The 13,725-nt window shown below is 41.9% G+C and overlaps 1 protein-coding gene across 1 annotated transcript in view; it reads right to left on the minus strand.

The window, feature by feature from the left end:
• Positions 1-13,725, minus strand: part of Nup44A (nuclear pore complex protein Nup44A) — a 35,794-nt gene that overhangs the window by 13,351 nt on the left and 8,718 nt on the right. The window contains exons 3-6 of the mRNA XM_080268923.1: positions 11,243-11,382; positions 10,366-10,478; positions 5,030-5,263; positions 2,637-2,797 (exon numbers count right to left, since the gene is read on the minus strand). Of these exons, the coding sequence (XP_080125049.1) occupies positions 2,637-2,797; positions 5,030-5,263; positions 10,366-10,478; positions 11,243-11,382 (648 nt within the window). The remainder of the gene's footprint in view (positions 1-2,636; positions 2,798-5,029; positions 5,264-10,365; positions 10,479-11,242; positions 11,383-13,725) is intronic.

Consider the following 13,725-nt stretch of genomic DNA (forward strand, 5'->3'; position numbering starts at 1 on the left):
AAACCCCGGTTATATGGTTACCATCCAGCGTAGTAAATGGTTTCCTGGGTACAGGAAACCATTTGGCTTGTCACTCAGTGTAGAGATCATATGGCACCTCTACATTGAGTGAGTGGATGTGGGAGTGGTCCAGTTCCATCAGACAAAAACAGTGATTGTAAAATCTTTAACCTAGTTCAGTCATCACCATCACTGTTTTAATTCTATTTCAAACAAAATAATTATAATAGTAATAATAATAATAATCTATCTATCTATCTATTTCCTGACGCCTTAATCCTGTACGGGGTGGCCACAAGCAAATCACCTCCACGTCACCCTGTCCCCCGCCATTTCACTGCCCTGCTCCCAACTCACACCCCCCCTCTCTCAAATACCTCTCCACTCCATCCCTCCATCTCATCCTCTGCCTCCCCCTCCCTCTCCCCTCCACTGCACTCACATACACTCTCCTCATCAGTCTCTCACCCTCCATCCTCTCCACATGGCCAAACCACCTCAGTGTGTTCCTCCTAACACTTCCTTTCACATCCACATCCACACCACAACATTCCTTTATATCCTCATTTGTCAGCCTGTCTCTCCATATGACTCCACAGGCTCCTCTTAAATAACTCATTTCCACTGCTCTCACTCTTGACTTGTGTCCTTCCAACAACGTCCAAGCTTCACTTCCGTACATTAGAGTTGGTATCACAATACTGTCATGTAGTAACTTTTTCACTTCCATGCACACCCCTCTGCTTCCCATCACTGCCCTCAAGGAACCCCCCCCCCACTGAACCCCTTCAAGCACCTCTTCTACTACTAACAGTAGTAATAATAATAATAACAATAATAATAATATAGTAATAATAATAATAATCATCATCATCATCCAGACCTCTTTTCCCTCCTAAAGATGGAATGAGGAGGGTTGAGAGTGCAACAGAAAAACTGACAGACTGAGGAACTACCCGGATGGGCCACACTCTCATTCATTCACCATTTAAGTCCCTAGAATCCTGACTTCATCCCATACGCATAAAAATTCCCACTTACATACCTGGTACTTCATCCCACCTATCCTATTTCTATCATCATCAATACCCTATTGCAGTCAATATCTTAAGAATACTTCCATCATCATCATCATTCTACCTGTATTTCAATCACTGTTATCATCCATTTATTCTATCATCCAGTTACCCACCACAAGCAGGGCCCAGGGCCCCTATTTTTGTACCAGTTGCTTGTGGTACATTTAATCATTAATACCACTTTCTGTAAATTTTTATGACTGTTGTTATGGCCATAGATTAATCTGTAATGTGAACCTTGTGATACTGCTCTTCTGGAGTCCACCATCTTCATTCCTGGGGACAGGGAGGGAGCTGAAGAACATCTGTATAGCCAGGTAGTGGTGCTGCCCAATTAAACTGATGCCACCACATGAAGGCATCCCTCTCTAGTACCCAAACCTTTTGGGTACATGTCACTGACAAAGTAACTTCAAATACACTTCTTTAAATTGTTAGCACCATATATGCCAGCATTTAAGATGATCTGGCATACAAGTCAACCCATCAAATTCTGTGGTGTAATTCAGGTTTAGGCCTATATTCATCAGACAAATCAGCCCCCCAAATGAGGCAGCACCACTTCCATCTGACTGTCAAGAATTTGCATGTGTTAATCAGCTGACAACTTACGTTATTAGAACCAAGACAGCAGAGGTTGGCAGTCATAGTTAGCCGGTACAGTGGTTAGTGGTACCTGGCTAGCAACATCCTAGTAGGATAAAGAATTGTGAACATCAAATACAAAACACCTATGTGTTACTATCTTAATATTTTGAAGGGTTTATATGCAAGAATACCGGTAATTTTGGTTATGGTAGCTAATTACTGTACCTTTGTTAAAGTCTGATGAAAGTGGCTAGTTACGGTAATTTGTTCCACAACTCAGTCTTTCTTTGTATATTACTGTATCTTTGTTAGCGAAAATATAAAATTTTCAGTTTACGTATTTGGTAGGAGATTTCATTACATAACTCTTACACACGTGGTGTGCAACTGATCACTGAAGCAAAACTGTTCAGAACCCATACCATTTCTATCCATGGAAAGCCTACAGTAAACGTGTCAGATTCACTGTCTCGAATAGCCGTTACCCAGATGGCGTTTGTTTACATTTGTGGATGTGTGCACGGCACAGGATAATCCTCACATTTTAGGTGTTATCATCAGTAATTACTGGTAACCATGACTTGTTTTTATTAAAACTTTGTCTTGGCTACAAAAATTAACCAGGTAAGAAGTATATAGTACTGTATATAAATCTTGGATCAGTCATAAAAGTGGTACATGACTAGCATGACAGAATTAGTAGGCTACCATATGGCTGTAGGCCTGCTGCTAGTGTCACCCCCTTCCTTCGATATGTGCCATGGCCTTATTTTCATCTCTGCCGTGTATCAATAAATTTATGCTCGGCGTATCAGACGACCCCTAGTTAAGAGATTTTTTAATGCTTAAAATGTCAACTTATATGCTGGCATATATGGTATATCCAAAAGTACATTTGGGGAGAAGCTGCAGTAAACCTGCCTACCCATGTCAAGCATGTGCAAGCCAGCTGCTGTAATATAAAGATACCTTTCCACAGACGAACACATCCATCATCCCCTGATGATGTCAGTATGGTGCCCATGATGTTCCAACACACACGCCACACTGTTGAACCGTGATCATCAAACTGCCCTGCCTGCCTCACCTCAAATGATGTTAGGTTGTTTTGGCTCTGAGATGCATCTTGCCTGGGGGAGGTAAGAGTTTCATCACAATCATCATCATCATTTTCAGTTTTGTGTCTGTTTTTCATGTTCACCTGACAGAACTCCACCTTAATTGCTCTGTTCTGCACCAAGTTTCTATAAGGCAGTTAGTCTGACTGAACAAAACAGAGAGAGCCATTATTTAATCGCTGAAAAAGATAATGCTCCAACCATACATCATTTTCTGAACGTCTTAATAGCTAAGAACATATGTAACTACATATCTTTTATAACAGCTCAATATTCCATATGGTAAAGTAGCAACTTCTGTCAGGTGACAGTAAATCAGTCATAGTAACATCTATAGATTGAAGGCAGCACACACCACCTAGTCCAATGTCGTCCTTTGTATTGTACTTTAGTTCACTGTCACCATCTTAACTCTATATCCCACCACCACCACCATCAATAAAGTATATTTTCTAATGACATAAGTTTACTTGCCTCTGGAATGCACCTTGCCTCTAATAGCTGAGACTTTGGTATAGCAGTTTATCTATATTACCATCATCCTAACTGTATTTTCTACTCACATATGGAATGGGTATGAGTATAATCACCATCATAACTCTAACCTGGAAAGCCAACCAGGTGTTTACCAAAAAGTACAATGAATTTCCTTTACAATATATAATTTGGATAGAAATCATCTATTATAGCCAGACATCTGATATAACCATAATTTGTACTTTTCTGCTTCAAAACATTAGGGCCATTCCTTTATGGGATAAAGCACAGGAATACACTAGTGTGAATCCACACATTGCATGTTTATTGTATAATGAGAAAAGGTAAATAACACGTCAGAATTAATGTACAGAATGGTTATGCTAAAGCTGAGGAATGATTGTTGATGAAGGGTGCAGGTTAGACAGCACCACTTATGCATTAATTCATCCTTGAAGGAAGGCAGCTGTAAATCAAAGGCTTACTGATGCCAAGTACCATTTGTTCTACAATATTATATAAATTTCTGAAATTCCAAGAGTCTGTTAAAGGAGGGGTGTATTATATACAGTGTCCATTATACTGTACTGAGTGTTCACTGTAGTAATTAATCTTCAATAATATATAATAATAATAATAATCTTCATCATACGTCCTGTACTGTTGTCTGCAGATGATACTGTGTTGTTAAGTGAAGACGAAGGGGAGCTGCAAGGCTTGGTGAACGAGTTTGGGAGAGTGTGTAAGAAACAGAATCTAAAGGTGAATGTAGCGAAGAGTACAGTTATGGTCTTCCAGAGAAACAAAGTCACTGAATGTACAGTGAAGCTGGATGAGGGGAAATGGAAAACGTTAGTGCATTTAAGTACTTGGGTAGTGTGATGAGTAAGGATGGAAGTTTAGAGGGTGAAGTGCTTGAAAAGGTACAACAAGGAAGAAAGGTTGCTGGTTCTTTGAAAGCAGTAATAAGAAACGGGGAAGTGAGCATGGAAAAGAAAAAGTTACTGCATGACAGTATTGTGATACCCACTTTAATGTATGGAAGCAAAGCTTGGACCTTGTTGGAGGGACATAAGTCAAGAGTGAGGGCAAGGGAAATGAGTTGAGAGGCACAAGTGGAGTCACATGGAGAGACAGAGGAAGTGAATGAGCATTGTGGTGTGGATGTGGATATGATAGGAAGCATTAGGAGAAACACACTGAGGTGGTTTGGCCATGTGGAGAGGGTGGAGAGCATGAGACTGACGAGGAGAGTGTATGTGAGTGAGGTGAAGGGGGGGAGAGGGAGGGGGAGACCAAGGATGAGATGGAGTGGAGAGGTATATGAGGGAGAGATGTGTGAGCTGGGAGCAGGGCAGTGAAATGGTGAGGGGACAGAGAGACAAGGAGGTGATTTGTTTGTGGCCACCCATTACGGAATTAAGGCGTCTGGCAACAGACAGACAGAGATATCATCATACCGACCTCCTTTTTCCTCTGATAAAGATGAGGTGAGGCAGGGTCCAGAAAGCAATGAAAGGGAAAATGTAAGAGTGGGACAAGTGACCAAAAACACACAGTGAAATGGGTCACATACTCATTCACCTATCCTTCAAACCCCTGGAATCCTGACTCAACTCACTTGACATGTGTACAGGTATTAATTCTGACGCCTTTCAGGTAATACCTAAAAGGTACTATGTGAAGACATACTGTATATACATACACAAAGGCAGACAGAAAGGTAGACAGAAGATGACAGATTGATAGACAGACAAAATAACTCACTTGATTGGTGTCAGGGCAATAATTCTGACATCCTTAGAGGCAATACCCAAGAGGTGGTATGATCGACCCATGTTTGGTGCAAAGGCTAAGTCGTGAACTGGATCCGTCACTGTGATCAGAGTTTCGATCTTCACCCATTTGTGTGTGTTGGCTGAGAACTCGTAGATAAACACCTTGCCACCTGAAGCTGGGTTGGGGTCGTCACTCCCTACTGCAATTAATGGCGCGTGTAACCTGCAAAAATAAGGCGGTATTAACATTCTCAGGTTCCTGTGAAGCACTCTCAGCTGAATAAAATAGTCTGCCATTAGCTGGCTAGGGCAATCACTCCCTACAACGATCAGTAGTGCAGGTAACCCGACAGAAAATATGAGGTTCATAATCATCATCATCTACCCTCACAGATACAAAATCATTATCATCTCCCCAGGGCAATTAGTGGCATATGGTAGGTGGGGGTGCCCATCATCCACTCACTCAATGTAGTGTTGCCTTACGGTCTCTACACTGGATGATAAGCCAAATGGTTTCCTCTGCTCAGGAAACCATTTACTAAGTTGGGTGGTAACCATATAACCAGGGTTTCTGGTCAGGTTAAATGTCTTCCAGTTTCCCCAATTTTTAATCACAAAATCATGGCATACATTTCAGTGAGCCTTGGAGAGCCCAATACCCACCCAGGGCCCCAACCAAATGCACAGGTTTGCATGGCCATGTGGAATGTGAGAGATGTGAATGAGGACAGCAAGAGGGTGGAAGTAATGAATGTGCTTAAGAGTGTGAGATATGCTGTGATGGCATTGTGTGAAACAAAGACGAAAGGGTGTGAAGTGGAGGAGTGGCAGGATGTGAAATGAATAAGGCTGGGCAAGAATGATGGAAAGGAAGTAGTTACTTTGTTGACATATGATGCGTGGCATAGTGGAATGAGAGATTACAAATAAGTCAGCTTGAGATGTACGTATGTCAAGCTCAAACTTGAGAAAGTGAAAGTGGTAGTGATTGTAGCATATGCACTGTGTGATAACAGGAGTGAGACTGAGAAAGCAGGTTTGGGGATGAGCTGGATGAAGTAGAAGGAGAAATGCCTAGGAGTTATAAAGTGTTTATAATGGGTGATATGAATGGAAAAATGGGCACTGGTACTGTAAATGAAATAACAGGTAGTAATGGAGTACCAGGAGAGAATGATAATGGGATGCGACTGAAGGACATGCGTTGGTAAAGGTGGTTCTGCATCTGTATTTCTTACTTCAAACATAAAGATGCACATAAATATACATACATGGTACAGAGGGAATGGAGATTGTGGTGAAAGGAGCCTGACCGATTACGTGCTAGTAGAGAAATCGATGCTGGGAAGTGTTGCTGATACGAGGACAGTGACAGGACGATGTGGAGGTCTGTCAGATCGCATGATTGTGGTAGGCAAGATAAAGCTGTGAGGTGTGGGGTGGACCAGAAGAGAGAGGAGCAGTCAGGGAGAAAGCCTGAATGTTGAGAAGCTGTGGATTAAAGAAATGGCAGATGAATACAGGACCAAAGTAGGGGAGGAGTTGGAATAAGTGAATTGGAATGAAATGGATCTGGACAGCCTGTAGAATGAATATAGGGATTGCTTAGTTAGGAATGCTAAAGTGGTGTGTGGAGTGGCAAGAGTAACGTCGAAGAAGAAAGGTACAGCATGGTGGGATGAGGAGATTAAGAAAGCAGTGGAGGAAAAGAGGAAGAAGAGGCTAGAATGAATACAGGACAGGGGTTCAATTGGAATAAGAACTGAATATACTGAGAGAAAGAAACAAATAAAGAGACTAGTGACGAGGAAAAAGGAGATAAATGACGATCTACAGTCGTTCTATTTTATGAAGGCAGTTTGGGTGGGACGCTGTGGGACCTCACTCTGTTAGCTCTGTTGCCACATCGTCGCCACACACGTGCTCTCTCTCTCTCTCTCATATTTATTAACTACTACTAATTGTATTTTCTTTATTTTTTCTCTTGTTTTCGACTTTTTTAACACACCACCCCTGAGGTAAAAGTCTATAGATGCGTGCTTTTTTTTTTTTTAAATAGCTTCCATGGTGGGAGACTGACTGAGTATGATCCACTCACGCAGGGCTATCCCTCGTGTCACCATCTGACAACGTCGCAAAAGCAACGCTGACAAGTCTTATGAGATTTATACTATACTATAGCTTTTTTACTGAATTACATCAATACAGAGTGTTTAAAATTCATTTATAAGTAGTTACTAGCTTAAAATAGGAGAGTGAGAGAGATAGAGAGAGGTGAGCACAAATAATTACACGTGTCGGCGGCGATGTGGCAACAGAGCTAACAGTGTGAGGTCCCAGATCACCCCACCCAAACTGCCTTCATAAAACAGAACAACTTTAGGAAGAAATATGAATGTGTATTACTCTAAAAACAGAAAGTTATTCTGGAAAGAGGTGTGGAAAGAAATGTGAAACTGTGAAGGATGTAGGTGGTAGATTATTAACCCATGGTGATGAAGTAAGGACCAGATGGAAAGAATATTTTGAAAGTCAGATGAGTGGGAATCGAGAGAAGAGAGTGGCTGTAAACATGACTGGTTTTGGAGGTGTGCTGAGAAGGAATGCAGTGCCAGGGAATGTGACATTCACTGAAAAGAATGCTGTGAAACTGTTGAAAAATGGGAATGCAGCTGGGGTTGATGAGGTGTATGTAGAGATGATTAAGTGTAGTGGAGGGAGGAATGAAGTGCTTGTTGGAGATATGGAAGATGGCATGGATGAGTGAAACTGTGCCAGTAGAGTGGAAAAAGGCTGTGATTTTACCCCTGTACAAAAATAAAGGTGAGCGAAGTGAGTGCAAGAATTATCGTGGCCTAAGTCTATAGAGTGCTGCTGGGAAGGTATAAGGATGTATTATTATAGAGAAAGTAAGAGAGATATCAGAAGGCCTAGTGAGTGACGTACAGAGTGGCAGAGGATGTGTGATTCAAATACTTGCAGCGAGACAGATAGTGGAGAAAGCTTGTGAGAAGGACTATAGGGTGTTTATGGCATTTATGGAGCTGAAAAAAGCATTAGACAAGGTAGACAGAGATTGACTGTGGATGGCTTTGCATATGTATGGCACAGAAGGTAAGCCCCAAGGAACCATTAAGAGTTTTCATGATGGAGGTGAGCCATGTGTATGGATAAATGGGCATCTAAGTGAATGGTTCATGATCAATGTGGGCATAAGACAAGTTTGTGTGATGTTCCCATGGTTGTTCAATATACTGTATATATGGATGGAGTTATAAGAGAAGTAAAAACACGAGTAATGGAGAGAGGGATGGCAATGGTAATGAATGATGATGGATGGAATATCTCAAATTGGATGTATGTGATTGATGCAGTACTACTTGCAAAGGACAGGAACTTGGTAGACTAGCGCTGAGTTTTGTAAACGTCTGTGCGCATCGTGCCTTGAGAGTAAATGTAGAAAAGAGTAGAGTGATGGTTAATGAGAGACAAGGTGACTCCCAGAGTGATGTTACAGTGAATGAGAGAGACTGGAATTGGTGAGAGAGTTCAAATACCTGGATAGTGATAGAAAAGAGAGGAAAATGTGCAAATGAAGTGGAAAGTAGAGTACCACAAGGAAGGAAAGTAGCTGGTGCAATGAAGGGCTTGATAAGAAACGGAGACTTGAGTGTTGCAGTTGCATGAGGCTTACATGATGGTGTGTTAGTGCCAACTTTAACATATGGATGTGAGACTATAATGTGGCATGAAAATGAAAAGTCAAGAGTAAGAGCAGTGGAGATGGGACTGCTGAGGAATGTATGTGGAGTACAGAGAGTGGATAGGATATGAAATAATGCGATTCACGAAAGATGCAGAGTGAGGAAGTCTGTGGACACCAGAATCGAAGAAAGTGTACTGAGATGGTATGGTCATGTGGAGAGAATGGATGACAAAAGAGTGGTGAAAAGGGTAGATCTGAGCGAATCTGAAGGACAGAGGAGGTGAGGTAGGCCAAGATGAAAGTAGAGAGATATGGTGGATAAGTGTGTGATGAAGAGAGGTATGGAAGTTGGTGAGACTAAGGGACTGACAAGAGATCACGCTGGCTGGATGAATTTTATGCTGAAAAGCACGTGACCAGGGATTTGGCACCCCTTTTTGATGTGAAAGCATTCGGACTGACTTTATCAGATAAGGACGGTATATATAAAGCTATAGTATGAGGTGAAACCGTTGGTTTGGCCTATCAGGTGGAGCCAGGATTCCGTGGGCTTGAATAATGAGTGAATGGAAGCATGGCCCACTGAAATGAACAAACTTAGGCTGTCTGGACATTGCAGCTCCTCATCCCATCCTAGGGTTGGAAAGGAGGTCCGGATGATGATGATGATGATGATGATGTAACCTGATGTGCCTGAAATGGTACAGCACAGCAGAATGGTTGTCAGTCCACTGAAAGCAATAATTGGGAGTAGGGAAGTGAGCATGGAAGCAAAAAAAAATTGTTGCATAACAGTACAGTATTGTGATCCCCACTCTAGCATAAGGTAGTGAAGTCTGGATCCTGCTGGAAGGACACAAGTAAAGCGTGAGAGCAGTGATAATGAGTTATGGTATTTGAGAAAAGTATATAAAGTTACATCGAGGGGCAGACAGACCAATGAGGAAATATAGAAGCATTGTGGTGATCATTTAGATGACACTGAAAGTATTAAGAAAAGCCCTGAGACAGTTTGGCAGGTGGAGAGAATGGAGAATGAAGACTGACCAGAAAAGGTACGTAAGTGAAGTGGAGGAGGAGACCAAGGATGAGATGGATGGATGGAGTGGAGAGATTTGAGCAAGAGGGGTGCAAGTTGGAGGGAGAACATTCAAATAACAGAGGACAGGGAGACAAGGAGGTGAACTGTTTGTAGCCACCCCTTACGGAATTAAGGCACCTGACAATAGATACATGATAGTAACCTGTCAGGAGGAGACTGTTAGGGTGGTGTGAGTTGGAGGAAGGACAGCCTAGAAAGTGTGGTGCGGAGGCAATTTGTTTATTGCCACCCACTTGGGGAATTAAGATATCTGGCTATAAAGAAACAAACACAGATAGGATTTTACCTGCATAACATGCACTCTAATTTGACTGCGAAGTAGCTATATGTGTGAAGGCATACATATAAAAACAACTTTATACACAACTCAATGGTCCCTAACTTTGAAGGTGAAGAGTTGTTGAAGGAGATGCAAGAACACTTCAGCGTTGTGTTAATCTCTGTAGCAACCACTGATTCAATTTCATTACATCAGGCTCCCCCCCCCCCCACATACACTCTCACACAATCTAACCTTGAGGGTGAGGGGTTCCATGAGATGCATGAACACTGTAACTTGCAGTTGATCTCATAATGTGGTGACCACTGGTTCAAATTCATTACATCAGGAGCTTCATAGATCCTCACCTAATTAGGAGAAAAGTATATACGGTAGTTAGTAGCATACTTCCTAAGCTTCTAAATACCAATACATACAGTAAAAGTCCTGTAATCCGAATCGCAGGGGACCAAGGGTCTTTCGGACTATTGATTTTTTCGGACTACTGGGAGGGCCCTTTGAAAACATTAGAAATATGTAAATGATCATTAAATTAACACTTAAAATGACACTGATTATTGTTTTACTCACCGGAAATGCATAGAAGTGTAGATGAATAGTTGCAGGCAGGTATATCCAAGGCCAAGGGCAAGTCCAAACCAGATAAATCCCTAGATAAAGCCCACAGAAATTGGAAAAATCCCCCAAAATTCGAAAAACGCCCAGAGAAATCCAAAAATTTTTGCCTTGACAAATTTGGATTATTGGGATTTTCAGATTATTGGTGGCCGGATTAGAGGACTTTTACTGTATACTGTAAATTTAAGAGGCAGAAAACTAGTAGCTGCTTCAGTAACTCCTTCACTACCAGTGCACATTCCTAAGCTGAACCAAATCATCTCTAGCTATAAAGAATGTTACTGGATTGAAGGGATATAGTTCTTTCACCTTAACCTGACCCAGATTTTCATCCCTCTGTAGTTTCTTACATGCAGCTCAATGGAGAAGAAAGACAATGGTACAGCTCTGCTAATCTTTTTGGTACAACACACCATTAACAATGGAGAGATGGCAATTTTAGGCCTTTTAGAATGAAAAGACCATAATGTATTGTATATCCAAACCAACTCACCACGCCTCCTGCTGAACATGTTGCCAACTGAAGTCCCTGAATCTTTGGGGCAAATTTAATGTCCATAACTGAAGTGCGGGAGTCCACCAGGCCGGCTCTCTTGATCCATGTACTGCGTAGACCATGTCCGGAGTCAGTCACTGGAAAATGAGATGAAATTAGGTAAGTGTAACAATCTCATTTAACTCAACAGGTTTTTGTCACTTTATACTTACTATGGTCTTCAGGGAGTCCCAGGAAATGTGTGAGAAACTTTAGGAGGTTATTTTTGGGTACTTCTGAGCAAACAATACATACTATATCAACATGGTTCCAAGTCCCAACTGTTATACAGATACAATTAACCCCTTACCCGTGGGGATGGCTGGATCAAGCCGTGCCCCTCCCACAGGGATAACAGCGCTCTGACTTACTTTTTTTTTAAATCTGCCAAAAATCAGTTATTAGTCTTAGATTATTATAATTAAATATGAATATAGCACTTACTTTCAGCTTTCTCCTGGGATGTTTGTTGAGCCTTCGTAGACTATTGTAGGACTTGTAGAGACTTAAGAAGTTGGGTAACGAAGTCTCCAATTACACTTCCCACAACCCCGTAATGAGTATACCACTGCCTGATATTATCAATACAAACACTATTCTACGAATTTCAAATAGCTTGGAATCCATTAAAAAAAATAAACATTGTGAAAGCAATGTAATTTACATATATATATACTGTATATATATATACATAAGTTTTTTTCTGTACTAGTATTTTATTTTCACTCCAAGCATTCACTGTCACTTTCAGTAAACTGGCATAGAGAGCGAGGCTTTCACTTTCATTGTTATTACTACCATTATTTATACTATTTCAATATTATTATTTATTTACATTTCTATTTTATTAGTTACACTATTTTAGGCACTGTCACTTTCAGTAACTTATAAAATACAGGGTGGTGCAAAAGTAGGTTGACATTTATCATTTATTCCAACACCAAAGACACATTTTAGTCTCGTAAGTGTTCAAAGCATCTGCTCTCACCATTGACATATTCCTGGAGTCTTTCAGCCACACTTTGACACACAGTACTGGTAATGCACAAGTCCAGGTTGGTGTATCTGGCTCACCTCATCCCCTCTTATAATGTCAACTTACTTTTGCACCACCCTGTGCAGTACTATTTTCCACTGTACGGTTATAAATATTTACATTCATTGCTTTCACTTGCTATTTACACATTATTTACATTTCACTGTTTTAGTAGTTCTTCAGGCAGTGGTAATCGAAGAAGCAGGGTATGCAGAGGGGAACCTGGCACTCAGTACACTGCCAAGAGGTGCGTTTTTTTTTAGGTGTGTGTCGGGAGGTATGCCAACACACCTGGCACCTGCGTATGGCAGCCTTCCTGTTGTCAGTGGCTGGCATTAGCTTCAGCCTATGCCGACTCATGTACCTCCTCTGCTCAAGGCGATCGGGAAGTGTATCACTGTGGCGCCTGGGAGCTGTTGCTGTCACCCTACCATATCGTTCAAGCAACTGTTGAACACAAGTCTTGGCGAACAACCTCAGGGAGAATTTCTTTGGTGGCTTGACCTTCAACTTGTACAGGATGAAGGCGTTCAGCACTGCCATGTCAATGAGATGCAGAAACACCTTCCTGTACCACCTGGTATTCTTCCTGAGACAGTCGATCTCTCCAATCATCATGTCAGACTTGTCCACTAGCCGCATGATGTTATAGTCGATGACAGCATCAGGTTTCATCACAGGTTCGCCTGTCCTACGGTCGACCTTCCCGGTGTTTTTCAGTTCCCCCTTGTGTATGGTGGTTAGCATGTTCGCGACTCTCTTATCGTGCCACCGTATTGCCAGCATCTTCTCACACTTGTGTAGGTGCACGTCTCCCCGCTGTGACCTTGTTGCCTCGGGGACTTTGGGGAAATGGGCAGGGTTGTTCTTCACAGTGCCAATGCCGTACTCTGAAAGGTATTTAGAGAGTTTCGGTGATGTATAGCAGTTGTCTGTATACAGCACATGATTCCCACCAAAGTACTTTTCAAGGAGCACTCTCACTACACAGCCTGAGAAGCCAAGGGGGTCTGTCTTATCCAGATCGACAGTGCTGGCTGAATAGATGATGAAGTCAAGGATGTACCCCGTCTTGCAGTCGCACAGCACAAATAACTTGACTCCAATGCGATGATGTTTGCTCGGAATGTACTGCACAAACTTGAGGCGTCCTCTGAACAATACTAAAGATTCGTCTATGACAACCTTCTGAAAGGGGTGGAAGAATGTCATAAATTTAGCCTTGAATATGTCCAGAATCTCCCGGATTTTCCAGAGTGAGTCAGTCTGGGAAGGTACATCATTATCACTGAAGTGCAGGTTTCCCATTATGCTCCTGAAGCGATCTCTGGCCATGTACTTGTTGAAGGTCGGTGATGGTAAGAGAGGGTCCATGGACCAGTAATCCTCCAGTTCATGCTTCCGT

Source organism: Coenobita brevimanus, chromosome 30 (genome assembly GCF_032717465.1).
Source record: "Coenobita brevimanus isolate Jiangsu-jjx chromosome 30, ASM3271746v2, whole genome shotgun sequence".
Taxonomy (NCBI): domain Eukaryota; kingdom Metazoa; phylum Arthropoda; class Malacostraca; order Decapoda; family Coenobitidae; genus Coenobita; species Coenobita brevimanus.